Source organism: Planococcus citri, chromosome 2 (assembly GCF_950023065.1).
Source record: "Planococcus citri chromosome 2, ihPlaCitr1.1, whole genome shotgun sequence".
NCBI lineage: Eukaryota > Metazoa > Arthropoda > Insecta > Hemiptera > Pseudococcidae > Planococcus > Planococcus citri.
In genome coordinates, this window is record NC_088678.1 from 67,533,777 (window position 1) to 67,561,250 (window position 27,474).

The window sequence follows — 27,474 nt, forward strand, 5'->3', positions numbered from 1 at the left end:
TCATTTTTTCAACTTAGGAAGTCTGATAATATTGAAAATTGCTCGATAAGAAATTTTAATAGCTTGAAAAACACTCAATACTAATCTATAAATAGTGCTCCTCGGTAGATCTAGTGACCTTCTTATGATTAATTAGTATTTTGTGTATTTTTTGGAAAACATTTTTATTTTATCACAGACATCCAAGTACCTCTCTATACCTATTACCTACTCAAGCTGATGAAATGAAAATTTCTCAAGTTGTTGTTGTATGCATGTTTTAGTGTATGGTAGAGAATTGATTAGTGGTTCCTTTGAGTAGTTCGGGAGCCTCCTGTGTATTTTTTGGTTTTGAATTCCTCGAAAAAAAACCATTCTTAAAATTAGGATTTGAGCTGCTTGAAAAGATTATTGAAAATTTTTGCCTCAATTTTCTGATTTTCAATTTGGAAATTTTTTGCTTCAATCTTTTGATCTTCAGAATCGATTTGTGGCCTTTTCAAGTTATTCTGAACCCTTCAGAAAATGTGTGAATTTTTTAGTTCGATATAAAACTGCAATGATGGAATTAGGTATTGAACTAATAATATACGTTTTGACACTTTTCGAGCTAATTTTTCGTACGAAAAAAAGTGGCAACTCTGATTTTTAGGATATCACCAAAAAGCTTTTCAAACCCCCTATCTATTGTGATTGTGATCCAGTTTAAGATTTTTTGAATGATCTCAATTTGTTTCTCGGTTTCTGTCTACTGAGGGACCATTTTTTCAAGAATACAATTCTCCTCTGTATCACATCTGGTCACCTTCTACTTTCCAACTGTGCCGAACCAGTTTGTTTAAACACGATTGAAATGAAAATACGAGTATTTTTTTTACCTGTAAAGGTGAATGTTATTAAAATCAAAATCTTCATTGTACAGTGTGACTTTATAAAAAGACATCGCTCGATATAATTTGCAATAAGAGCTTCGATTTATCAACAGATTCGATGTTATTTTTTTGCATTATCGTTGGTTCCGATCATTTTTTCAATTTTTGTAGTCTGATAAAATTAAAAATTGCTTGATAAGAAATTCCAATAGCTTAAAAAAACACTCAATGTTAATCTATAGGTACAAAGTGCTCCTCGGTACCTACCTATAGATAATCTAGAATTTCACACATTTTTTCGAACATTTTCGTTTTATTAAGATTACATACAAACGTCTATAGCTGCTCAAGATGATGAAATAAAAATTTGACATGTTATTATTCCTACCTATTAATGTTTTGGTGTACAGAATCGATTGGTAGTCGATATGAAAAATTATACAGCCCCCTGTGCATCTTTTAGTTTTTTAGTTATTAAAATAATTGGTTAAAATCTGGATTCGAACTCCATGAAAATATTTTTGAAAACTTTCGTCACAATTTTTTGAATTCCGGAATCGATTTGTTGATTTTTTCGCTATCCTGGTATCAACCTAGAGAAAAAATGGCTGAAATCGGGATTCAAACAAAATGAAAAAAAATTGAAAATTTTGGCTTCAATGTTTTGATTTTACTTTAATTTGTACATAATTAGTGATAGATGGGTGTAAATTGGTAATAAAAATAATGTTAAAAAACGATACTGGTAAGATAAGTGAAACATTCGCCGAGTATACTTTCTAATTCCATCTCAATAGAGGCGAATTTCGAAGTAGAAAAGGAGATCGTTTTATTGTTCTGAGAATCGTAACTCGAGTCTAAACGCACTGTAACCTCTCCACTATTTGTATATTTTCGTACGGATAATTCATCCAATGTCAAACGCAGTTCATCAAATGGCACCAAGCTATCGTCAAAATTCATTCGGATTTCAGCGCCTGCCAATTCTAAATTAACGTACGTCGTAATGCTTCCATTGACAAGGTACAAGTATTGGTCAATGGAGACAAGGCCAGTAGGTGATTTCGCCCACTCTGTGATTATCACTTCGTTTATTTTCGGTATCATGAAGTGCTTCGCAATTATGGCATCGGGTACACGGAAGGATAATTCGTGATCGGCGTAGAAAGGCAGGAAGTCGTCGAAAATTTTCACTGGTTTGGTATAATGGTCCTATTGTAATGAAAGCAGTGGTTTTGCGAAATGGATAACTGTTTTCTTAATCAACGAGAACATCAATTGTTGTGTTTTTTGTTCTATCTTCAACTGCTCGTGATCTGTGAAATTGTTCGGATTTGAGAGCAGTTTTACCTGAAATTGTGATTAGTTTTGGATTATTATAAAATGATCTGAAGAATTTGTAATTTGAAAATTGTATTGCATGCTTACGTGAAAGGATGAATAGTATTCCAATTTGAAATCATTCGAATTATTCGATTTGCCTACTCTAGAGTAATCACTGAAAATTTCAAAATTAATTTCGTCGAATTTGTGAGTGGTATTGAGCACGCTAATTTTCCCGAACCAAGTAGGAAATTCAAAAACGAACTGAAATGTTTTAGTGCATTAGTGTGACGAGATTTTGTACAGCAGCAATATCAACGTATTTTATGATTAATCATTGTGATAAGAGAGGGCCTGACAATCTGAAAATGTTCAATAAAATAAATTCAGGAGGTACCACCTACTTCCAAATTGCAGTAGAGATTACAATGAGATAACAATGGATAAGGGCTCAATGCTGTTTCGGGTTTAGCGTCAATTGAAATATTGTAATTGTGTGATTCTATTTGGAGACTTGATTTTGCCTTGAGGCTTTTGGGTATCGTTATATTCCAAGTATCGTACAGTTTTTGTAAGGTGCGACCTTCGAATTGCTGAGATAATTTGGTGATCATTTTCACAATTGGGTGTTCTTCGAGCGAATCGGTGGATTGAGTGCTGTTTCTGTAATCTGAGAAAGCGGAAGAAAAAATAATAATTTATAGGATTTTTTCGAGTAAAAATTCATCTAAAGATGACTTACATTTCATCGATGGCATTATCGAAGACGCAATCGCCAATTGAATTCCTTCCATTACCCACTTGGATTGATATTCCGTCAATGAGACGTTCATTTTAGTGTCAATAACTGTGTAACTGTGCGCAGTCACATTGATACTTTGCTGTTTTCGATTAATTGTTATCGAGATGCAATCTACTTCAAAGTATAATGAAAAAATTGTAACATTTCGAAGATCATAATGTAAATTAGTGGTTCCTTGAATATCTTTAATCGTCAGAGTGCTGACAGTGTGGCTGGAATTTTCAGCAAACGAGTGACTACGAAAATTATGCATTCCTGTGATGGTGATATTGCTCAAGATACGACCTAGTGAAGTGAAATTTGGTATAAAGAAGTAATTTTTCATTTTGAAAATATCTGAAGAGGGATAATGCGACGTGATCTCTGGTTCAGGATGACGACAAAACGCTGCATGGAGTGTTTTCATAAAGTTCTCGTTGTTTCGTAAATTTAACAGGAGTAACGATGGTAAGAAATGTTTGATTCGTCTTTCGAGATCATATTGAGCATCTTGTGTCAAGTCTTCGCGGAAATAAGGCGAATGTGTCTGAAACCATGTGACTGTTTAATTGCTTAGCTAGGTGAATTTTCAAAATTACGTAGAACTTACGTAATTGGATTCGTAACCATCGTAGTGAATGAAATCAATGTGAGGATAGAATTCATGCTTTGAGATATTTTGCATTGGTTGCGCTATTACGTAGATGGTGATGTTTTCAAAATCCAGAGTTCGTTTGAAACCAGCGGCCACGTGACCTTTACAATCTGGAGTTGCTCCCAAGAATCCTTCCATTTCAATTGATAGGTAGGAGAAGAATATGGTCTGCGATCAAATCGATACAAGATTTACATTTTTTATTCATTAATAAGGCTACGCTTTTTTACCTTTCTTTCAAGGTATCCAGCTTTGCCAAAAAGTTTTAGAAAAATGATGTATAGGTACAGTATGACACAAAAGTACTTAGTGTTCGGTGGCTTTTATTTCTATGTGGAAAGAGCTTGCATGATGAATGAAGCGGCGTTGATTGGTCAACAAATTCAAACTGGTTCTTATTGGCGCAATGTACGTATTCTACACACTAAGGTGACAAAAACGTGGTATGGATTTTTTGAAACCGGTTTATTAATTTGCAACCAGTTAACAAAAAATACATAAAAATTGTAGATAAAGAAAAAAGCTTTAAACAAGAGTTGTATAGGGCGTGAAAAATTACACAATTCTGTTCAATCACATTTTGAAACCGGTTCTTTTGATTCGCATTTAGCAACCAGTTTTTGACAATCACCTAAAAATTGAAGATGAAGAAAAAAACTTGAAACTGTGATGAGCAGGAATGCCTCCACTACATATAGTAGTGCCTATTGTACTTACCACGTATCCTAGTTATTCTTAAAATAACTAGGTATCGTAGATATTAAAATATTAGTCGTTTACCGCGTAAACTTCTTTTTTAACATGTTGAGATTTGAAGGTTACAAGGTTACATTTACCTATATTTCCCAGGTTCGCATAGGGCTCGTCTCTATGTGAATCCTGGTTAATTCTCACTTGAGTTCTTATCCGCGGCCACGGTAGATCTTCTCGTCAACGACCGACTTTATGTCACCTGTGGACTATGTCCACCTTAGCACTTCGATTATCCTAATTCTTATTACCCGCTTGTTCGGTTAAATATGTGTAATTTTAACGTAAATTCGTGGTTCGTATCAAAGGGATTGACCCTTATTTCGGAATCTTGGATCACCTCTCATCTTCCGGACATGAGAGTGTGATCTTGTACCAATGTGCACATAGAGATTTTATTCATAGTCATCGCCCGGCCTAGTATTGGTGAGCCACCGAAGAGATGACTAACGTGAACAGTGTAAGTAATGAAAAAAGCTTAAACCTTCGGAGTGCGTTCCTCCACCTAGATTAATTATAACTTTAACGTAATTAATTAAAAGACAGCGAGATGACGCGGTTTCGTCATATCCAACCTCGTTATGTAATTTACTTTAAATCAATGATTGATAATTTTATGATCATTGAGCCTTTAATCTTCTTTTGAGATACAATAATTTGTTCAGCTGTATTCTCCCTTCTTTAATTATAAGAATAATGCATCCTTATTTGTAGTATTTTCACATGTAATGTATTTTATGAAATAATACAGGAGTCATTACATGTGCTTTCGAGTAATTATTTAATACATTTACTCTAAATTTATAATGTACTTGGGTGAAAGAAAGACCAAGAGCCTGTTCCCAGAGCTAGCCAGGTTCTTAGCAATTATTCCTTCCCTAAGGAATAATTCTTAGATTTTTTGTATGAGCCGTTAGACGAAGATAATTACCTAACACGTAATTAGCTATTATTCTCACCACAGCCAGTCTTTCCAATCCCTAATATTACAAAACAAAAGTTGTAGAGCGCGAAAAATTTTATCTATTTTTGCTGATTGGATTTTGAAACCAGTTCACCAATTTGCAGCCAGTCATCGAAAGATTACACGAAAATTGTAGATACCTATTGAAAAAAGCCTGAAACAAAAGTTGCAGAGTGTAAAAAATAACACAATTCTGTGTTATCACATTTTGAAACCAGTTGATTGGTTCGCATTTAGCAATCATGTTTTCAACAAACTCCTAAAAATTGGAGTTTGAAGAAAAAAGTTTGAAACATAAGTTGTGGAGTGTGAATATTTGAACTATTTTCGCAAATCAGATTTTGAAACCAGTTCATTAATTCACAGCAAGCCATCGAAAGCTGCCTGGTTGCAAATTAAGTGGCCATTTTAAAAATCTGATCAGCAAAAATGGTTTAATTTTTCACGCTCTACAACTTTTGTTCCAAGTTTTTTTCTCTATCTTTAATTTTTAGGTGATTGTCCAAAACTGGTTGCTACATGCGAACCAATGAACCGGTTTCAAAGTGTGATTGAACAGAATTGTTCAATTTTTCACGCCCTACAACTTTTGTTTCAAGCTTTTTTCTCTATCTACAATTTTTGGGTACTTTTTGTTAACTGGTTGCAAATTAATAAACCGGTTTCAAAAAATCCATATCACGTTTTTGTCGCCTTAGTGTGTAGCATACATTGCGCCAATAAGAACCAGTTTGAATTTTTTGACCAAACTGGTTTTTCAATTTATGGACACCCTATGCATGGGCCTGAAATTTTCAAGGTCAGTTTTGAAAGCCTTTATTTTTTCATACTCAACACCGCTTCATTTATCTCGCTAGCTCTTTCCACTTAGAAATAAAAGCCACCGAGCACTACTTTTGTGTCATACTGTATGTATGTGCATATTTTGTAGAGCAAGACGATAGATTTTAAAGTTTGGTACATTACGTAATACCTACCATTCTATTGCGATAAAATTCTTGCCTTAAGCGGGCAGATCCTACTTTGACTGGGGTTACAGTGACATCAATAAAGTAGAACTCATTCTTAAAAGGTCCTAATTCGCAGTCTGTATATGTTTCAAAGTTGAACCATTCTAAATTCTCCATGCTGAGAACCAACTTGATGACCGTAACTTTATGCATATTTTCGAATGTTTTTGCGATGGTATTATTTAGCAGGGTTGTGATGTCATGAGCCTCGCTCGAATTTGAACTTCGAGTTAAAGAAATGGCTGTAAAAAAAAGAAATAAAAGCGATTTGAATTGAGTGAAATCGGCTGGAAGTCTCACAATTATTCCTAGTGCATAATTTTTCTCAATTTCGATTTTTTAAAAATACTAATTACCATTCCAGCTCGACATTCCCTCCTCATTCTCCTCCTCCTAAAAAAAGTTGAGTGAGCAATTTGATTTATTTTTGAAAATTCTGTGCATATTTTGTCCTGTTTTTTTGGAGAGGAGGGGGGAGGGGGAATGGATCAAGATTTCAATTTTTTTACAATAGATTTTTAAATTATGATAGCTTTTCAATTTGAAAAAAATTACAGTATTGAAAAAAGAAGAGTAGGTCTAGGTACTGTTGGAAAATTGGTTAAATAAAACCAAACATCGAATACCTCGAACAAATATAACAAAATAACAGGTTTTATTTTAATTCGTGAAAATATTCACGAAATGAAAATTTTACATAAAACGAGTTCAATGAACTCAAAATTAGCGTTAATACGCTCACAATACATTTTTACTTTACTCGAACAGAGAAATAACGCGAATGATTGCTTAACAAAAACAAAAATAAACGAAAACGCGACTTAGAAACAACTAAATAATCGATTACAAATAAACACTGAACCAGCATTGATAACTAAATTTACGTTATTAAATTACTCAATACAAACATCGAAAGTTATATTAACGCTTATTCTAATCGAATAATATACTCGAAAACTGATACATATTTAAACCAAAACGAATCATCAGACAGGACAAACTCAACAACAATATACCTCTGAAAAAATCCCAAATACAAAGTAGATACCAAAAGAGAACTTCAAGTATCAAAATCGTTTCATCATAGAAATGAACAAAATTTTAAACCGAACTTTTCAAACATATAAGTACCACCTATCACTTTTAAATTGAAATCTTTTGAACCCAGAAACCTGAATCTTCCATAAAATTTACTCGAAACAATTCGATAGAAGAATTGAATCATTGTTATTATTCAAAATGTATTTTACATAAGTTGAATCAAATTCAACACGAATCCAAACTACAAACGCCGAATTACGTCAACCTACACGACTACCCACCTGTATGTAAGTAGGTAAAACTATTTAATTGTCCGTCCACACTCAGTTAATCTCCTTTACCTACAGTTTTTTATAAGGTTTACTCCTTACCTACATACATCGTCTGATTTTTTATCAAGGTTTACTCCTTTACCTACATACATCGTCTGATTTTTTATCAAGGTTTACTCCTTACCTACATAATACGTCGTCTGATTTTTACAGAAAGGTTTACTCCTTTCACCGGATTTTACACTTCACACAATTTTTTTTAAAAAAGGTTATTTTTCCTTTTACCGGATTTTATACTGCATACAATTTTTTAAAAAAAGGTTATTTTTCCTTCTACCGGATTTTACTCATACACAATACCGTCGTCGTCAATAGCACACAGCAACCAAAATCGTCTTTCAGCACACAGCAACTTACACGTCGTCGTCGTCAATTTTACTTGGTTAGTTTCGTTCGTGTTGTCGTCAGTTAGTTTAGTTCGTTATGATTTGGCCAAATCGTCATAATAGTTCGTTACAATTTTTAAATTAACTGAGTATGGAGGTTGAACGAAACAAAAACATCGAAATAAGTACGGATGACTCGAACCTATCATCAACATTACTCAAATCGCCACTAAAAATCACTCGACCTCGCACTACAGGAACCCAAAGTTGACTATAAAAAACAACATTAAAATTCCTCAATTCCCACTTTTCCTTGTTATTAATTTCACTCAGAAAAGCGACATCGATAATTTCAAATAGTTTCCCCCCTTCGATGTGGCTTTTCATTTTAACAACTATCGGTACATACATATCAAAAACTTAAAAACTATCATTTTTCCTAAAAAAAATATAACCATATTTTTTTACCAAATACTGAAACCAAAAAAAAAAAAAAAAACTTTTTTGTAGTCAAAAATACCACATGAAACATCCGTAACCATTTACCATATCGTCGTCGTTAGCTCATCCCTGTACAAACATTTACCAGAAACAAAAATCCGCTCGTCGTCAGCGTACTCATATACCTACTTGTCATTAATTATTCGTCACTACTCGAGTCGTCACTACTCGAGAAATTCAAAAAAACAACACCATGTTTATCACGATAGCAATTTTCAAAAAATCTCCACGTACCTACCATCATCAATTCGCGCTCCCAAAACATTTACGTCGTAATTCTCAGAAAAAAAAACGCCGCACACGTCACTGCTATTTTTTTCAAAATCCACAACAGAGATATCGAGCATATTCGAAAAAAATACGTTTTTACTTCAAACATTTAATTACTTATCATGCAATTAAACGATCTTTTCTACATGTATCACTCGAAATTCGATTCTCGACTATTTAAAACGAGGGTATTTTTCAGACTCGATTTTTTCCGTAAAAAAAAAAAAAATTACCGATTAAGTTTCAACCAAAAAATTGAATAATTCTCAATTATTCGAAAATTTTCATCGTTATATCGAACAAATTATTGAAACATTTCTGATTTTCCTTTCCCTAGTTTCAAATGCCGAAACATTCGAACTGACAGAAGGAAAATCAAACGTACACAAATCCGAAAATGAAGAATAACAATGGGAAATCACCGAAAAGTAGTTTCAAAAATTATGAAAAATCGCCAAAACTGGCTGATCTAATTTTGAATACATATTAACACGTTTAACATTACCATATATAAAATTATTGAGACCATTAATCGTTGAACTTGAATTGCCAATTGAATCATTGATACATTAGTATACGTTTAAACCATCGCCGTTGTCAAATACGTAACCAAAATTTATACCCATTTGATTTAAGAACTCTGCATACTTTTGCAGATTTTTTATCGTTGCAGGATCCATACCAAAACGAACTTCGCCGTACCAAAAACCAAAAACGTCGTCATCTCCAACTACGCCGCATACCTTACTGCTCGTCGAATTTATATTTTGCAGAACACATCCGCTACTCTTTCACAGACATTCGTCGTCGTTATACCATTTTCAAAGTTGCCACCTTGTACACAAATATCGAGGCACTTGCAAAATTCGTCATTGAGAACCGTATTCTTTTCATTACTGTAGCGTTGAACATTACAACCGTCATTTACTCGCCACCGTTTTTAGACACGTCGGATCAATCACCGGATTCGCGTTCGGATTCGGAATACGTCGCGATCATTTGTTACGCGGACCAAAAGAAACAAACAGAGGACATGGACCAAAAACCAACGCTCGGGTACCATGTTGGAAAATTGGTTAAATAAAACCAAACATCGAATACCTCGAACAAATATAACAAAATAACAGGTTTTATTTTAATTCGTGAAAATATTCACGAAATGAAAATTTTACATAAAACGAGTTCAATGAACTCAAAATTAGCATTAATACGCTCACAATACATTTTTACTTTACTCGAACAGAGAAATAACGCGAATGATTGCTTAACAAAAACAAAAATAAACGAAAACGCGACTTAGAAACAACTGAAATTGTAGCCATATATTATTCGATAAATGGCTCTTTTAGAAAAATGCAGCCATTTATTTTTAGCGAAAACGTAAATAAATAAAACTAAATTTTGATCTTTTTATGATCAAAAACTGTCATAAATTCAACAGGTACCTTGAAAATTTTTCAAAAATTTGATTTATATTTTCCAAATTTGGCGTCTTGACTGCTGATCGTGTTTCAAATTTATGCTTCTGTTTTTTTTTTTTTTTTTTTTTTTTTTTTAATGGTGCCAACTTCCCATTCCTTTCTCCTTTCCCGCCAAAAAAATGAGTAAAAAAAAATCAATTTCCATGGAATGATGACCAGTAGAAAACACCTACTGATATGTACTTCAATATTTTTAAAAATTTCGTGCATATTTTGTTGTAGTGGTTTTTGGGGGGGGGGGGGGAGACGGGTGGGAGTTCAAACGGTTCAAGGTTTTGATTTTTTGACAAGTGATTTTCAAATTATGAGAGCCTTTAATTTTGAAAAAAAAATGGTAAGTTAATAAAAAATTTGGCCTCTTGACTTCTGAGCGTGTTTCCTATTTTTAACATTGATACATTTTATTATACTCATTTCTGTCGTTTTTTATGATTTTGTGCTGAGAGAGGGGGGCGGGTGGCTCTAATTTCCAATTGCTCGTGGTCCAGTTTAAGATTTTTTGAACGATACTCAGTTGGTTTCTGTCTACTCATGGACCATTTTTCAAGAATCCTATTCCACGCTGCGTCATATGTATCTTGGTACCTTATACTTTTCAACTGTGATGAATCCGGTTGTAAATACCATACGTTATTAAAATTAATATACGAGTATTTTTTACCTGCCATGGAGAATGATAATAAAAGCAATATCTTCATTGTGCAGTATGGCTTTGTAGAACAGAACAACAAACTTTTTCGAGTCATCGCTCGATACAATTTGTAATAACAGTTTCGATTTACCAACAGTTCGGATGTTATTTTTAGCATTATCTTATGTTCAGATCATTTTTTCAACTTAGGAAGTCTGATAATATTGAAAATTGCTCGATAAGAAATTTTAATAGCTTGAAAAACACTCAATACTAATCTATAAATAGTGCTCCTCGGTAGATCTAGTGACCTTCTTATGATTAATTAGTATTTTGTGTATTTTTTGGAAAACATTTTTATTTTATCACAGACATCCAAGTACCTCTCTATACCTATTACCTACTCAAGCTGATGAAATGAAAATTTCTCAAGTTGTTGTTGTATGCATGTTTTAGTGTATGGTAGAGAATTGATTAGTGGTTCCTTTGAGTAGTTCGGGAGCCTCCTGTGTATTTTTTGGTTTTCAATTCCTCGAAAAAAAAACCATTCTTAAAATTAGGATTTGAGCTGCTTAAAAAGATTATTGAAAATTTTTGCCTCAATTTTCTGATTTTCAATTTGGAAATTTTTCGCTTCAATCTTTTGATCTTCAGAATCGATCAGGTTATTCTGAACCCTTCAGAAAATGTGTGAATTTTTTAGTTCGATAGAAAACTGCAATGATGGAATTATTGAACTAATAATATACGTTTTGAAACTTTTCGAGCTAATTTTTAGTACGAAAAAAAGTGGCAACTCTGATTTTTAGGATATCAACAAAAAGCTTTTCAAAGCGAAATAATAAAAGCTACAGCTTTTTGCATTCCTAATATTCCATGATGAACGAGAACGACGAACGACAGAATCAGTATGCGTTCGTTCTTACTTCTTACCGCTGTTATTTTCATAAGAAAGTAAACTAAGTACGAGTAAGTATGTAGTGTACACAGTACACACAATTACGTTTTAAAAGATGTAATTTTTTTCGATTGCTCGCGAGTTTGAGTGAACTTTTATGTACTTAAAAATTAAAGATAATGAAATTCCCTATCGATTGATGTTGAATTTTCATCATTTCGCCAAAAAATGATTATCTTATGAATTTTGCATTCGACATCTGTGAAGTGTGAACTTTAAACTAAAAATACTCAAAATTTTCAGGGAGAACATGTGTTGTATTGATTTTTAAATCACAGAAATGTTTGTAAGTGTATCCTCTTTAGAGTGGTTTTCTTCCCAAAGATCTACTGTTCACCATACAAAAGTTCTCGATTTTCGAAGTTGCGAAAACAAGGTAAACCCCAGCTGCGCGTACTAAGTATTGAACTTTGCACTAAAATTACTCAACATTTTCACCAAACACATATTTATTTTGAGGTAATTTTATCCTCTTTAAAATGGTTATCTGCCGAAATATCTTTGTTAAATCGTTCAAAAGATCTTGAAGATCGAAGTTACGGAAAGTGATCAAGATCAAATTGTGTTACTATCACCATTACCACTTATCAGTCACTTTCACTTTTGGTGTTGATCAGCGATCACTTTATTCAACTTTGATCTTTAAGAACTTTTGAACGATAAAAGGTACAACTTTCGGTAAATGACCATTTTAAAGAGGATAACATTACGTGTTCACTGAAAATGTTGAGTAATTTTAGTGCAAAGTTCGATACTTACCACCTCCAGTTGGTTTTGGCCTTGTTTTCGCCACTTAAAACTTCGAGAACTTTTGAAAATTTGAACAGTGAAAGGTAGAACTTTCGGGAAAAAACTCAAATTATAAAGGATGAAATTCCAAACATTTCAATTTTTTAAAATACATATGTACTTATACTTAACAGATGTAGAATGCTAAAATCCGTGAATGAAAGTATTCATAAGATGGTTATTTTTTGGCAAAGTGATGAAAATTTAACATCAATCGATAGGGAATTTTATTCCCTTTAATTTTAAAGCACATAAAAGTTTACCCAAACTCGCGAGCAATCGAAAAAAGTTGCATTTTTTAAAACGTATTTGTGTGTATGTATACCTCGTACTTATCTTAACGTAGGAAACGAAAATGGTAATGTTGAGAAGTATGAACGAACGTATACTGATTCTGTCGTTCTCGTTCATCATGGAATATTAGGAATGCAAAAGGCTGTAGCTTTTATTATTTCGCCTTTTCAAATCCCCTATCTATTGGGAAAAGTTCCATTTTGGTAGGTATCGCGGTTATCGAGTAATCCACTACTAAAATGGATGATATTTCAAATTCACTGAAAACTTTGACACCCACTTGCGGCCTTTAAAAAGGAATAGAGGGCTGCGATTTGCGCCATTAGTCATCCCCTCGGAAGGTCTTTCCACAGGAAAAATTTCAAAAAAATCGCCAACCCCCTTTACAACTTCTTGGTCTTTTTTCTGTTTTGTTCTGTTATGTTCTGTTCCATTCTCAATAAGATTTTTTCCTGATTTGTTTTGTTCTGTTTATTGCTCAGGCGAAATTATGTTTTTGTGTTTATTGTTCCGTTTATTTGTTCTGTTCTGTCCCGTTCCACTAGCCCTAGTTTTTTGTTCAACTTTTCAGATCTCGTTTGAAAAAAAATCGTTGTGTATTAAGTCGGATTACAACAATTAAATTAGTTTGGTTGATAAAATTTCGCTGGAATTAGTTTTAAACCCCTTCTTCATAGATTACTTTGGAAAAAAAAAACAGAGATTCATTTATTCAATTGGTATAAAATTGATACATAATAGGTAAATTATAATCAAAATAATGTTAAAAAACAAGACTGGTAAGATTTTTGAAACATTCGACAAGTATACCTTCTAGGTTTGCTTGAATCCTGGCGATTTTCGAAATACGTTGACCGCACGTTTCGTCATTCTGAGGTCTGTATTCCATCGGCATCGGATTTACACCCACGATCATCTCTCCGCTATATGTGCAATTTACTACTTGTAAACTAGTCAGCGTCAGATGCCTTTTATCGAATGATTTGTCGTTATAATTCATCCAAATTTCAGCCTCAGGCAATTCTAATTCAACTTCTGTCGATAACGCCATGCTTTCATTGAAAGGATTTTGGTCAAACCAGACTGAAACAGAAGGCCAGTTGGTCCACTGTGTGATTGTTACGTTGTTAATTTTCGATATCGTGCTATTTGGTACACGGAAGGGTAATTCGTAATCGGCGTAGAAAGGCAGGAAGTCGTCGAAAATTTTCACAGGTGGGGTACAATGGTCTAATGGTAAAGAGAGAAGTGGTTCTGCGAAAAGGGTAAATGTTTTCTTAATCAATGAGATCATCAGTTTTTGCGCTGCTTGTGCTATCTCCAATCTCTCGTGATCTGTGAAATTGTACGGATTTGAGATCAGTTGTAGGCCTACCTGAAATTGTGATTAGTTTTGGAGTGAGAAATATATAGTGTTATGGAGCGATATGAAGTGAGTTACATAGTTATTTGTTATTTGAAAATACATTTATGTGGTAAGGTATTGTATGCTTACGTCATAAACTAATAACCAGTGAAATTCGAAATTATTCGAATTATTTAGTTTACGTAGCTCAACGAGAACTGTCTTCAATTCAAAATCAATATCGTCGAATTCGTGAGTGGTATTGAGCACGTTAATTTTCCCGAACCAAGGAGGGGTTCCGTAGTGGATCTGAAATTTTTTAGTGCAATAGTGTGACGAGATTGTGAACTGCAGAATATTCTACGAGTGATCGTATAACTTACCCGCAAGATGTTGTAGAGACCACATTTGATACAAACTGGATATGGTTTCAATGCTGTTGTGGGTTTAGCATCAATTGAAATATTGTAAATAAGTGATTCTATTTGGATACTTGATTCTGCCTTGAAGCTTTCGGGGATCGTTGTGTTCCAAGTATCATACAAGTTCTGTAACGTGCTACGCTCGAATTGCTGAGATAATTTCGTGCTTATTTTTACAATTGGGTGTTCTTTGAGCGAATTGGTTGAATTATTTCGGTTTCTGTAATCTGTGAAAGTAGAAAAAAATGTTAATTTGTAGGCCTTTTTCAAGTAGAAATTCATCCAACGATGACTTACATTTCATCGATGGCATTATCGAAGACGCAATCGCCAATTGAATACCTTCCATTATCCATTTGGACTGATATTCCGTCAACGAAAGGTTTATTTTAGTCTCAATAACCGTGTAATTGTGCGCAGTCACTTTGATACTTTGTTGTTTTCGATCAACTGTTATCGAAATGCTATCCACTTCAAAGTACAATGGAAAAATTGTAAATTTTCGACCAGAGTAATGTAAATTAACGGTTCCTCGAATATTCTGAATCTTCAGAGTGCTGACAGTTAGACCAGAATTATCAGCGAACGAGTGACTATGAAAATTGTGCATTCCTGTGATGGTGATATTGCTCAAAGTGCGATGCAGAGAGGTGATATTTGGTATGAAGTAGTAATTTTTCGTTCTAAAAATATCTAAAGAGGGATAATGCGACGTGATCTCTTCTTCAGGATGACGACAAAAAGTTGCATGGAGTGTTTGTACAAAATTCTCGTTGTTTCGTAAATTGAACTCGAATAACGATGGTAGGAATGATTTGATCTGTATTTCCAGTTCGTATCGGATGTCTGTTGTCAAGTTTTCGTGGAACCAAGGCGAATATATCTGAAATCACGCGATTCTTTGGTTGGGTACATATTCTTGTTTAAAATAGGAAGTGGATACTTATTCAAAATTACGTAGAACTTACGTAATTGGATTCGTAACCATCGTAGTGAATGAAATCAATGTAAGGATAGAATTCGTTCTTTGAAAAACCTTCCATTGGTTCTGCTATTACGTAGATTGAAATGTTTTTAAAATCCAAAGATCGTTCGAAACCCACATGAACTGTGTCTGGGGTTGCTCCTAAATATCCTTTCATTTCAATGGATAGGTAGTGAAAGAATATGGTCTGCGAAAAAATTGACAGATACATGATTTACGTTCTTTTATTCATTACCTGACACGTTTTTTTTTTTTTAATTTTTTTTTAGTGTTTTTAATCTCATTAGTTTTGTTAAAACGTTTCAGAAAAATTATCTATGTATTTTGTGGACCGAGGCAATCGATTTTAAAGTTTGATATTTTACGTAATAGATACCTACCATTCTATTGTGATAAAATTCATGTCTCAAGTGGGCAGATTCTACTTTGACCGGGGTTACGGTGATACCAGTGAAATAGAATTCGTTCTCAAAAGGTCCTAATTCGCAGTCGGCATACGTTGCAAAAGTGAACGATTTTAAATTCTCTATGCTGAGGACTAACTTGTTGATTGTGACTGAATTCATATTGTGGAATGTTTTTGCTATGGTATTATTTAGCAGTGTTGTGATATCATGAGCCTCGCTCGAATTTGAACTTCGAGTTGAAGAAATGGCTGTAAAAAACATTAATTAATAAATAAAAAATTAATTGAATGTGAGTGATTTGAATAAAGTGAATCGGCAGAAAGTCTCAAAATTATACACAGTAATTTTTATCAATTAGGATTTGAAAAAAATTATTATGGCAACTACTCAATACCTACTCATACTCATTTCCTCCTCCTCTAAAAAAAAATGAATTAGGACTTTAATTTATAGATATGGAAGGCCCAATAAAATATTTGTATATCTACCGACAGATATTCATTTCAGAATTTATGAAAATCTCGTATGTATTATGTTGTCTTTTCTAGAATGAGGAAGGGGACGGGGGGTTTGAACGGATCAGGATTTTAGTTTCTTGACAAAATATTTTCAAATTATGAGAGTTCTCGAATTTGAAAAAATTGTAATAATAAAAAACACGAGGGGCTGGTGAATATTATTTTTCAAAAATATCATTCATCATCATTGAAATTTGACCCGGTGAGCTGTTCAGCCCATCTGGGAAACTGTAGAAGAATTGCTCGCCGATGTACTATCATCAAGTCTTTTCTTCTGTCTTCCTCTGCTTCTCCTGCCAGTTGGAGTGTATTCTTTGACTTTTCGAGGGGACCGTTCGTCAGGCATTCTGTCAACGTGTTTTCGACATTTCTTTATGTAATCTTTCACTCGGCTCAGGAGTAGAGAAGACAAACCTTACCCTATTGACAAAATTATGCTGAAAAGCATGCATAACAATGCGTGATTTTGGACTGGTGTAAAAGCGTGCAATATCGCGTTAAAAATGTACATTTTTGCATGCTAAACAGAAGCAATCTAGCAACCAAGTATTTTATAAAATGCACCAGTGAGTAAAAATTTTTCCAAGTCCAAAAATTGATAACATTTATGCAAAAATAACCTCTAATCTATTAAGCTGCGAGGTGGCCGAGTGAGTGAAGTGGCTGCACATCGCAGGAACCTGGGATCAATCCCCGCACTTGCCAGAAATTTTTAAATTTTTTTTTCAACTTTTTTGAAAAAATTATCTATTAGAATGTCTTAAAATTCACAATTAATCGGTAGATAGTATTGCCAGTGAGTTTGAGCAATTTTTCTGCTAAAATTTCTGCACTTTTTGTACATACTTTTGGTTTACTTTTAAGCATGCTATTCACTGGCTGAATAGCATGCAATTTTTTTAAAAAGGTCCAAATTCACGCATGAGTGTGATATGCAAAAAAGCATGCATTTCAGCTTGTTGTACCCACAATTTTTGTCAATAGGGTAAGAGAGGTTTGGAGCGTCCACGTCGCAGAGGCTGGTAACTCATCTTTGGCAGGCTGGAATCTGAAGATGAGGCTAAGACCAAACCTAACAACTTGGAGTGTGCCCAGCGTCAAAGCTGCAACCTGAATGGGCTACAACATCAAGCCGTCTCAGGAAGTAGGGGAGACGAGAAAACAATCAGAAAATATCCCTGAAGCAGCAACAGGAAGAGCAGCGAAGCTTGTGAACCCCGATACTCAAGAGTCAGAAATACTGATAGTCCTAGGCACGAATCCTGTACAAAAGCGAGATTTTGGCGCTATAACCGAACTTCGGAAAGTCGGCTTGATGGTGCAGAGGGCAGCCCCCTCATCAAGCTATACTTCCTTGGGCTTGGGGTAGAAACCCATAGAAGCGAAAAAAACAATTTCTCGAGAAAACAAAAAAAAATATCATTTATGTGTATTTTCCTAGCTTTTCGACTTCTGAGCATGTTCCCAATTTTTGATAAATTTATAAATTTCTTTCGTTTTTTTAAATGGTTTTATGCTGAATGAGGAGGGAGGGAGGGTCTAATTTTCAATTGCTTGTGATCCAGTTTAAGATTTTTTGAATGATCTCAATTTGTTTCTCAGTTTCTGTCTACTGAGGGACCATCTTTCAAGAATCCAATTCTCCTCTGTATCACATCTGGCCACCTTCTACTTTTCAACTGTGCCGAACCAGTTTGTTTAAATTAAACACGATTGAAATGAAAATACGAGTATTTTTTTTACCTGTCAAGGTGAATGTTATTAAAATCAAAATCTTCATTGTGCAGTGTGAATTTATAAAACGGAAAAACGAACTTTTTCGAGACATCGCTCGATGTAATTTGCAATAAGAGTTTCGATTTATCAACAGATTCGATGTTATTTTTTTGCATTATCGTTGGTTCCGATCATTTTTTCAATTTTTGTAGTCTGATAAAATTAAAAATTGCTTGATAAGAAATTCCAATAGCTTAAAACACACTCAATGTTAATCTATAGGTACAAAGTGCTCCTCGGTACCTACCTATAGATAATCTAGTATTTCACACATTTTTTCGAACATTTTCGTTTTATTAAGATTACATACAAACGTCTATACCTGCTCAAGATGATGAAATAAATATTTGACATGTTAACCTTGCATAGACCACCAAAAAAAAACCACCAGGTGCCAAAAACGGCACCACAATGTAATTTTTATTTAAAAAACCACCGGGTGCCAAAAACGGCACCACAATGCATTTTGGAAATTTTAAAATACATAGGTGCCGTTTTTGGCACCCGGTGGTTTTTTTTATAAAAATAACATTGTGGTGCCGTTTTTGGCACCGGTGGTCTACGCAGGGTTATTATTCCTACCTATTAATGTTTTGGTGTACAGAATCAATTGGTGGATTTGAAAAATTATACAGCCCCCTGTGCATCTTTTAGTTTTTTAGTTATTAAAATAATTGGTTAAAATCTGGATTCGAATTCCATGAAAATATTTTTGAAAACTTTCGTCACAATTTTTTGAATTCCGGAATCGATTTGTTGATTTTTTGGCTATCCTGGTATCAACCTAGAAAAAAATGGCTGAAATCGAGATTCAAACAAAATGAAAAAAAAATTTGAAAATTTTTGTTCAATGTTTTGATTTTAATTTAATTTGTACAAAATTAGTGATAGATAGGTGTAAATTGGTAATAAAAATAATGTTAAAAAACGATACTGGTAAGATAAGTGAAACATTCGCCTAGTATACTTTCTAATTCCATCTCAATAGAGGCGAATTTCGAAGTAGAAAAGGAGATCGTTTTATTGTTCTGAGAATCGTAACTCGAATCTAAACGCACTGTAACCTCTCCACTATTTGTATATTTTCGTACCGATAATTCATCCAATGTCAAACGCAGTTCATCAAATGGCACCAAGCTATCGTCAAAATTCATTCGGATTTCAGCGCCTGCCAATTCTAAATTAACGTACGTCGTAATGCTTCCATTGACAAGGTACGAGTATTGGTCAATGGAGACAAGGCCAGTAGGTGATTTTGCCCACTCTGTGATTATCACGTCGTTTATTTTCGGTATCATGAAGTGTTTCGCAATTATGGCATCGGGTACACGGAAAGGTAATTCATGATCGGGGTAGAAAGGCAGGAAGTCGTCGAAAATTTTCACTGGTTTGGTATAATGGTCCAATTGTAATGAAAGCAGTGGTTCTGCGAAATGGATAACGGTTTTCTTAATTAACGAGAACATCAATTGTTGCGTTTTTTGTTCCATCTCCAATTGCTCGTGATCTGTGAAATTGTTCGGATTTGAGAGCAGTGTTACCTGAAATTGTGATTAATTTTGGAGTGTGAGAGGGAGTATTATGAAATTATCTAAAGAATTTGTAATTTGAAGATTGTATGTATTGCATGCTTACCTCAAAAGATGAATAGTATTCCAATTTAAAATCATTCGAATTATTCGATTTGCCTACTGTAGGGTAATGACTGAAGATTTCAAAATTAATTTCGTCGAATTCGTGAGTAGTATTGAGCACGCTAATTGTACCGAACCAAGTAGGAATTTCGAAAACGAACTGAAATGTTTTAGTGCATTAGTGTGACGAGATTTTGAACAACAGTAATATCAACGTATTTTATGATTGATCATTGTGATAAGAGAGGGCCTGACAATCTGCAAATCTTCAATAAAATAAATTCAGGAGGTACCACCTACTTCCAAATTGCAGTAGAGATTACAATGAGATAATACTGGATACGGGTTCAATGCTGTTTCCGGTTTGGCATCGATTGAAATATTGTAATTGTATGATTCTATTTGGAGACTTGATTTTGCCTCGAGGCTTTTGGGTATCGTTACATTCCAAGTATCGTACAGTTTTTGTATCGTGCGACTTTCGAATTGCTGAGATAATTTGGTGATCATTTTCACAATTGGGTGTTCTTCGAGCGAATCGGTGGATTGAGTGCTGTATCTGTAATCTGAGAAAACGGAAGAAAAAATGATAATTTATGAGATTTTTTCGAGTAGAAATTCGTCTAAAGATGACTTACATTTCATCGATGGCATTATCGAAGACGCGATCGCCAATTGAATTCCTTCCATTACCCATTTGGATTGATATTCCGTCAACAAGACGTTCATTATAGTGTCAATAACCGTGTAACTGTGCGCAGTCACATTGATACTTTGCTGTTTTCGATTAACTGTTATCGAGATGCGATCTGCTTCAAAATATAGTGGAAAAATTGTAAAATTTCGAAGATCGTAATGTAAATTAGTGGTTCCTTGAATATCTTTAATCGTCAGAGTGCTGACAGTGTGGTCGGAATTTTCAGCAGACGAGTGACTATGAAAATTGTGCATTCCTGTGATGGTGATATTGCTCAAGATACGACCTAGTGAAGTGAAATTTGGTATAAAGAAGTAATTTTTCATTTTGAAAATATCTGAAGAGGGATAATGCGACGTGATCTCTGGTTCAGGATGACGACAAAACGCTGCATGGAGTGTTTTCATAAAGTTCTCGTTGTCTCGTAAATTTAACAGGAATAACGATGGTAAGAAATATTTGATTCGTCTTTCGAGATTGTATTGGGCATCTGATGTCAAGTCTTCGCCGAAGTAAGGTGAATGTGTCTGAAATGATATGACTCTTTAATTGCTTAGCTATTAGGTGAATTTTCAAAATAACATAAATAACTTACGTAATTGGATTCGTAACCATCGTAGTGAATGAAATCAATATGAGGGTATAATTCGTTCTTTGAGAAATTTTGCATTGGTTGCGCTATTACGTAAATGGTGATGTTTTCAAAATCCAGAGTTCCTTTGAAACCCGCGGCCTCGTGACCTCTACAATTTGGAGTTGCTCCCAAGAATCCTTCCATTTCAATTGATAGGTAGGAGAAGAATATGGTCTGCGATCAAATCGATACAAGATTTACATTTTTTATTCATTAATAAGGCTACGCTTTTTTACTTTTCTTTCGAGATATTCAGCTTTGCCAAAAAGTTTCAGAAAAATGTATCACACAAAAGTACTTAGTGTTCAGTGGCTTTTATTTCTATGTGGAAAGAGCTAGCGAGATGAATGAAGCGGCGTTAAGTATGGGAAAAATAAGGGCTTTCAAAAGCGACCTTGAAAACTTCAGGCCCATGCACAGGGTGTTCACAAATTGAAAAATCGGTTTGGTCAGCAAATTCAAACTGGTTCTTATTGGCGCAGTGTATTCTACACACTAAAGCGACAAAAACATGGTGTGAATTTTTTGAAACCGGTTTATTAATTTACAACCAGTTGACAAAAAATACCCAATAATTGTAGATAGAGAAAAAAGCTCGAAACAAGAGTTGCAGGGAGTGAAAAATTACACAATTCTGTTCAATCACATTTTGAAACCGATTCATTCGTTCGCATTTAGCAACCAGTTTTTGACAATTACCTAAAAATCAAAGATAGTGAAAAAAACTTGAAACAAAAGTTGTAGAGCGTGAAAAATTGAACTATATTTGCTGATTGGGTTTTGAAACCGGTTCGTTAATTTGCAACCAGTTATCAAAAATTACCTAAAAGTTGAAAATCGAGAAAAAAGCTTGAAACGAAAGTTGTAGGACGTGAAAAATTACACAATTCTGTTCAATCACATTTTGAAACTGGTTCATTGGTTCGCATTTAGCAACCAGTTGACAAAAAATACCCAAACATTGTAGATGAAGAAAAAAACTTGAAACAAAAATTTGAACTATTTTCGCAAATCAGACTTTGAAACCAGTTCATTAATTCGCAGCAAGCCATCAAAAGTTACCTGGTTGTAAATTGAATGGTTTTATTTTTCATGCTCTACAACTTTTGTTTCAAGTTTTTTTTTTCATCTTCAATGTTTAGGCGATTGTCAAAAACTGGTTGCTAAATGCGAACCAATGAACCGGTTTCAAAATGTGATTGAACAGAATTGTGTAATTCTTCACGCCATACAACTTATGTTTCCAGCTTTTTTCTCGATCTTCAATTTTTAGGTAATTTTTGATAACGGGTTGCAAATTAATGAACCGGTTTCAAAATCCAATCAGCAAAAATAGTTCAATATTTCGCGGTCTACAACTTTTGTTCCAAGTTTTTTCTTCATTTTCAATTTTTAGGTGATTGTCAAAAACTGGTTGCTAAATGCGAACCAATGAACCGGTTTCAAAATGTGATTGAACAGAATTGTGTAATTTTTCACGCCTCACAACTTTTGTTTCAAGTTTTTTTTTCATCTTCAATTTTTAGGTAATTTTTGTTAACTGGTTGCAAATAAATGAACCGGTTACAAAATACAATCAGCAAAAAATTGTTCAATTTTTCGCGCTCTACAACTTTTGTTTCAAGTTTTTTTCTTCATCTTCAATTTTTAGGTGATTGTCAAAAACTGGTTGCTAAATGCGAACCAATTAACCGGTTTCAATATGTGATTGAACAGAATTGTGTAATTTTTCACACCCTGCAACTTTTGTTTCAAGCTTTTTTCTCTATCTACAATTTTTGGGTATTTTTTGTCAACTGGTTGCAAAGTAATAAACCGGTTTCAAAAAATTCATATCACGTTTTTGTCGCCTTACTGTGTAGAATACATTGCGCCAGTAAGAACCAGTTTGAATTTGTTGACCAAACCGGTTTTTCAATTTGTGGGCACCTTGTGCATAGGCCTGAAATTTTCAAGGTCAGTTTTGAAAGCGTTTATTTTTTCATTCATCTCGCTAGCTCATTTCCACTTTGAAATAAAAGCCCCCGAGCACTACTTTTGTGTCATACTGTATGTACATACATATTTTGTAGAGCAAGACGATAGATTTTAAAGTTTGGTATATTACGTAATTCCTACCATTCTATTGCGAAAAAATTCTTGTCTTAAGCGGGCAGATCCTACTTTGACTGGGTTTACGGTGACATCACTGAAATAGAACTCATTCTTAAAAGGTCCTAATTCGCAGTCTGTATATGTTTCAAAGTTGAACCATTTTAAATTCTCTATGCTGAGGACCAACTTGATGACCGTAACTTTATGCATATTTTCGAATGTTTTTGCGATGGTATCATTTAGCAGGGTTGTGATGTCATGAGCCTCGCTCGAATTTGAACTTCGAGTTAAAGAAATGGCTGTAAAAAAAAAAGAAATGAAAGCGATTTGAATTGAGTGAAATCGGCTGGAAGTCTCACAATTATTCCTAGTGCATAATTTTTCTCAATTTCGATTTAAAAAATATATATAGGTATTACAATTCCAACTCGCCATACCCTCCTCTGCCTCCTCCTTCTAAAAAAAAGTGAAGTGAGCAATTTGATTCATTTTTGAAAATTCCATGCAATTTATTTTGTCCTTTTTTTTTAGGGAAGGGTGTCGAACGGATCAAGATTTTAATTTTTTTACAATAGATTTTTAAATTATGATAGCTTATCAATTTGAAAAAAATTATAGTAGGTATTGAAAAAAGAAAAGTAGGTACCTGGGTGAATATTTTTCAAAAATTTGATTTATATTTTCCAAATCTTTTCATGGTGCCAACTTCCCATTCCTCCTCCTTTCCCACCAAAATAAAGTTTAGTAAGAAAGAATGCAATTTATATGATATGAAGACCCTGTAGCAAACACCTACTGATATGTATTTTCAATATTTTAAAAAATTTCGTGCATATTTTTTTCGTGTTTTTTGGGGGTGAGGGGAGAGGGGCGGGAGTTCAAACGGTTTGAGATTTTGATTTTTTGACAAGTCATTTTTAAATTACGAGAAACTTTAAATTTGAAAAAAAAATACGGCCTCTTGACTTACGAGCGTGTTTCCTATTGATAATGATACATTTTTAACTTATTTCGGTCGTTTTTTATGATTTTGTGCTGAATGGGCGTGGTGGGGGAGCTCCAATTTCCAATCGCTCGTGGTCCAGTTTAAGATTTTTTGAACCATACCCACTGTCTACTCAGGGACCATTTTTCAAGAATCCTATTCCACTCTGCGTCATATCTTGGTACCTTATATGTATACTTTTCAACTGTGATGAATCAGGTTGTAAATACGCCATTAGAATCAATATACGAGTATTTTTTACCTGCCATGGAGAATGATAATAAAAGCAATATCTTCATTGTGCAATATGACTTTGTATAACAGAAAAACAAACTTTTTCGAGACATCGCGCGATCGATACAATTGGTAATAACGGTTTAGATTTACCAACAGTTCACGTGTTATTTTTATCATCATCTTATGTTCAGATCATTTTTACAACTGAGGAAGTCTGATAACATTGAAAATTGCTCGATAAGAAATTTTAATAGCTTGAAAAACACTCAATACTAATCTATAAATAGTGCTCCTCGGTAGATCTAGCGACCTTCTTATGATTAATTAGTACATATTTTGTATATTTTTTGAAAAACATTCTTATACCTACACAATTAATTTTTATTTAATCACAGACATATAGGTATATCTCTCTATACCTACTCAAGTTGATGAAATGAAAATTTGACAAGTTGTTATTGTATGTATATGCATGTTTTTGTGTATGGTAGAGAATTGATTAGTGGTCCCTTTGAGTAGTTCGGGAGCCTTCTGTGTATTTTTTGGTTTTAAAATTAGGATTTGAGCTGCTTGAAAAGATTATTGAAAATTTTTGCCTCAATTTTCTGATTTTCAGAATCGATTTGTGCACTTTCCGATTACTCTGGATCTGCCATAAAAATTTTCGATTTTTTAGCTCTCGAAACAATGGCAAACATCGGGATTTCAATAAAATAGAGAAAAAATTTGAAAATTTTTTGCTTCAATATTTTGATCTTCAGAATCGATTTGTGGCCTTTTCGAGTTATTCTGAACCCTTCGGAAAATGTGTGAATTTTTTAGTTCTATAGAAAACCTGCAAAGATGGAATTATTGAACTAATAATATACGAGTAGAAACGATTTTTATTTCGCTCAAATGTTTTAAAAAATGTATACCTGTCCAATAATTTTTTGAATGATTTTTCACAATCAATTTTACTATTTTTATGATGTACTTTATTATTGTGAATATTAATTTTTGGACCTTTATTAAACGTAGAGATCGTCAGAATTTTTACGTTGGCCTTCGACGATTATTATTTTATATATTATGTATCTGTTGATTGATCAATAATTTTATAACTAACTAATCCACCTTAATTTTTCTTTGTTTCAGGTGAGTACAAATTTCCTTCCAAAAATGATAGAATATGAACTCGCGTATGAGAATAAGTGAGTAAGTAATTTTATAATCCTTATATGGGAAAAGTTACGTAAACCACTTCTTCACCTGTAAACTCTTATTTTCAATGGCAAATCAAAAAAAAAATTCTAAAATCACGGAATTTTAAAATCAGCTGATATACTTGTCCATCAGGTTTGAATTGAGGTGATCTGATTTTTCGAAAACGAATTTGGAAACAGATAAAATTTTTGAGATTACAAACGATTTTGATTTTTAATGAATTTGTAAAAAATCAAACTTGGATCAAAAATGAAAAAAAAAATCAAATTTTTACCAAATAGACCAAGAAAGCTATAATTTGGTGTGTGCCCTGTTATCGACTTTCCAAATCGATTGGAAACGGTTTCGAACCATTTTGAGTGGTATGTACTTAGTTCTGAAGCACCTTAGCAGATTTTTGAAATTTTCATGCATAATTTGTCGTTTGGAGGGAGAAGAGAGAAGGTCAAACGGATCAAGGTTTTAATTTTTTGACAATAAGTTTTCGAATTTTGAGAGCTCTTGAATTTGAAACAAATAGTAATAATAAAAAAAAAGAGTTCGATGAATATTTTTCAAAAATTTGGCGTCTTGACTGCTGAGCGTGTTTCCAATTTTTGATAAATTTATATTTCCGTTGTTTTTTTGATAGTTTTTTGCTTCTAATTTTCAATTGTTCGTTTTGGACGATACTCAATTTATTTCTGCCTACTGAGAGGCCATTTTTCAAGAATCCCATTCCCCTCTGCATCATACGTGAGCACCTTCTACGTACTTTTCATCTGTGATGAACCAGTTTTTTTGTACACGATTGAAATGAAAATACGAGTATTTTTTACCTGTCAAGGCGAATGAAATTACACGAAAGATCTTCATTGTGCAGTATGACTTTGTAAAACAGAAAAAATAACTTTTTCAAGACATCGCTCGATACAATTTGCAATAAGAGTTTCGATTCACCTGCAGATTCGATTTGGTTCGGATCATGTTTTCAATCTATGTAGTTTGATAACATTATAAATTGATCGACAAGAAATTCCAATAGCTTTAAAAACACGTTTAATTCTAATCTATACAAAGTGCTTCTCGATACTTACCTATACCTAATTAAGTACCTAGGTATTTTACATATTTTTCAAACATTTTCGTTTTATTTCAAACAAACTTCTACTTGCTCAAGATGATCAAATTAAAATTTGTCATATTTTTATTGTGTATTAATCTTTCGACGTACAGAACCGATTGATGGTCCATTTGAGAAATTCTGTAGCCTCCTGTGCAATTGTGCATCTTTTAATTTTGTAATCCTTGAAATATGTAAATGGTTAAAATCTGGATTTGAATTCCATGAAAATATTTTTGAAAATTTTCGTCTCAATTTTCTGACTTTCAGAATCGATATCCTGGATCGTCCAGGAAAAAGATGGCTAAAATCAAGATTCTAAACGAAATGAAAAAATTGTTGAAAATTTTTCCTACAATATTTTGCTGTTTAGAAATCATTTTGTAGCCTTTTTGAGTTACGTATTCTTGATCCTTTGGAAAATTTACCTTTGATTTTTGAAAATTTTTGAGAATACCTAATCGATTGGTAATTC

At 33.6% G+C, this 27,474-nt stretch overlaps 4 protein-coding genes across 4 annotated transcripts in view; 1 reads left to right on the top strand and 3 right to left on the bottom strand.

The window, feature by feature from the left end:
* Window positions 1-27,474, top strand: part of LOC135837333 (echinoderm microtubule-associated protein-like 2) — a 172,731-nt gene that overhangs the window by 48,185 nt on the left and 97,072 nt on the right. The gene's annotated exons all lie outside the window — the stretch shown is intronic.
* LOC135837319 (uncharacterized) lies at window positions 1,539-11,098 on the bottom strand. Its single transcript, XM_065352546.1, has 7 exons — window positions 10,947-11,098; window positions 6,302-6,576; window positions 3,566-3,778; window positions 2,917-3,502; window positions 2,579-2,844; window positions 2,280-2,438; window positions 1,539-2,201 (listed from the first exon to the last, which is right to left on the bottom strand). Exons 1-7 carry the CDS (start codon window positions 11,092-11,094, stop codon window positions 2,064-2,066), a joined length of 1,785 nt encoding a protein of 594 aa, XP_065208618.1. The 5' UTR covers window positions 11,095-11,098; the 3' UTR covers window positions 1,539-2,063.
* LOC135837323 (uncharacterized) lies at window positions 13,647-18,510 on the bottom strand. The gene is made up of 7 exons (XM_065352551.1): window positions 18,378-18,510; window positions 16,090-16,364; window positions 15,693-15,896; window positions 15,022-15,607; window positions 14,686-14,951; window positions 14,453-14,611; window positions 13,647-14,332 (listed from the first exon to the last, which is right to left on the bottom strand). Exons 1-7 carry the CDS (start codon window positions 18,460-18,462, stop codon window positions 13,721-13,723), a joined length of 2,187 nt encoding a protein of 728 aa, XP_065208623.1. The 5' UTR covers window positions 18,463-18,510; the 3' UTR covers window positions 13,647-13,720.
* On the bottom strand, window positions 19,243-27,445 carry LOC135837321 (uncharacterized). The gene is made up of 7 exons (XM_065352549.1): window positions 24,717-27,445; window positions 23,494-23,768; window positions 21,337-21,549; window positions 20,683-21,268; window positions 20,345-20,610; window positions 20,046-20,204; window positions 19,243-19,951 (listed from the first exon to the last, which is right to left on the bottom strand). Exons 1-7 carry the CDS (start codon window positions 24,799-24,801, stop codon window positions 19,331-19,333), a joined length of 2,205 nt encoding a protein of 734 aa, XP_065208621.1. The 5' UTR covers window positions 24,802-27,445; the 3' UTR covers window positions 19,243-19,330.

Coding starts and splice junctions, on each gene's coding strand:
- LOC135837319 (XM_065352546.1), bottom strand. CDS start 11,094: ATGCTAAAAATAACATCCGAACTGTTGGTAAATCGAAACTGTTATTAC. Junction 6,577..10,946: donor ATTATCATTCTCCATGGCAG/GTAAAAAATACT, acceptor TTTTTTTTACAG/CCATTTCTTTAACTCGAAGT. Junction 2,845..2,916: donor GATAATGCCATCGATGAAAT/GTAAGTCATCTT, acceptor CCGCTTTCTCAG/ATTACAGAAACAGCACTCAA.
- LOC135837323 (XM_065352551.1), bottom strand. CDS start 18,462: ATGTCTCGAAAAAGTTCGTTTTTCCGTTTTATAAATTCACACTGCACA. Junction 14,952..15,021: donor GATAATGCCATCGATGAAAT/GTAAGTCATCGT, acceptor CTACTTTCACAG/ATTACAGAAACCGAAATAAT. Junction 14,612..14,685: donor GTCTCTACAACATCTTGCGG/GTAAGTTATACG, acceptor AAAAAATTTCAG/ATCCACTACGGAACCCCTCC.
- LOC135837321 (XM_065352549.1), bottom strand. CDS start 24,801: ATGTCTCGAAAAAGTTTGTTTTTCTGTTATACAAAGTCATATTGCACA. Junction 20,205..20,344: donor ATCTCTACTGCAATTTGGAA/GTAGGTGGTACC, acceptor AAAACATTTCAG/TTCGTTTTCGAAATTCCTAC. Junction 19,952..20,045: donor AATACTATTCATCTTTTGAG/GTAAGCATGCAA, acceptor TCACAATTTCAG/GTAACACTGCTCTCAAATCC.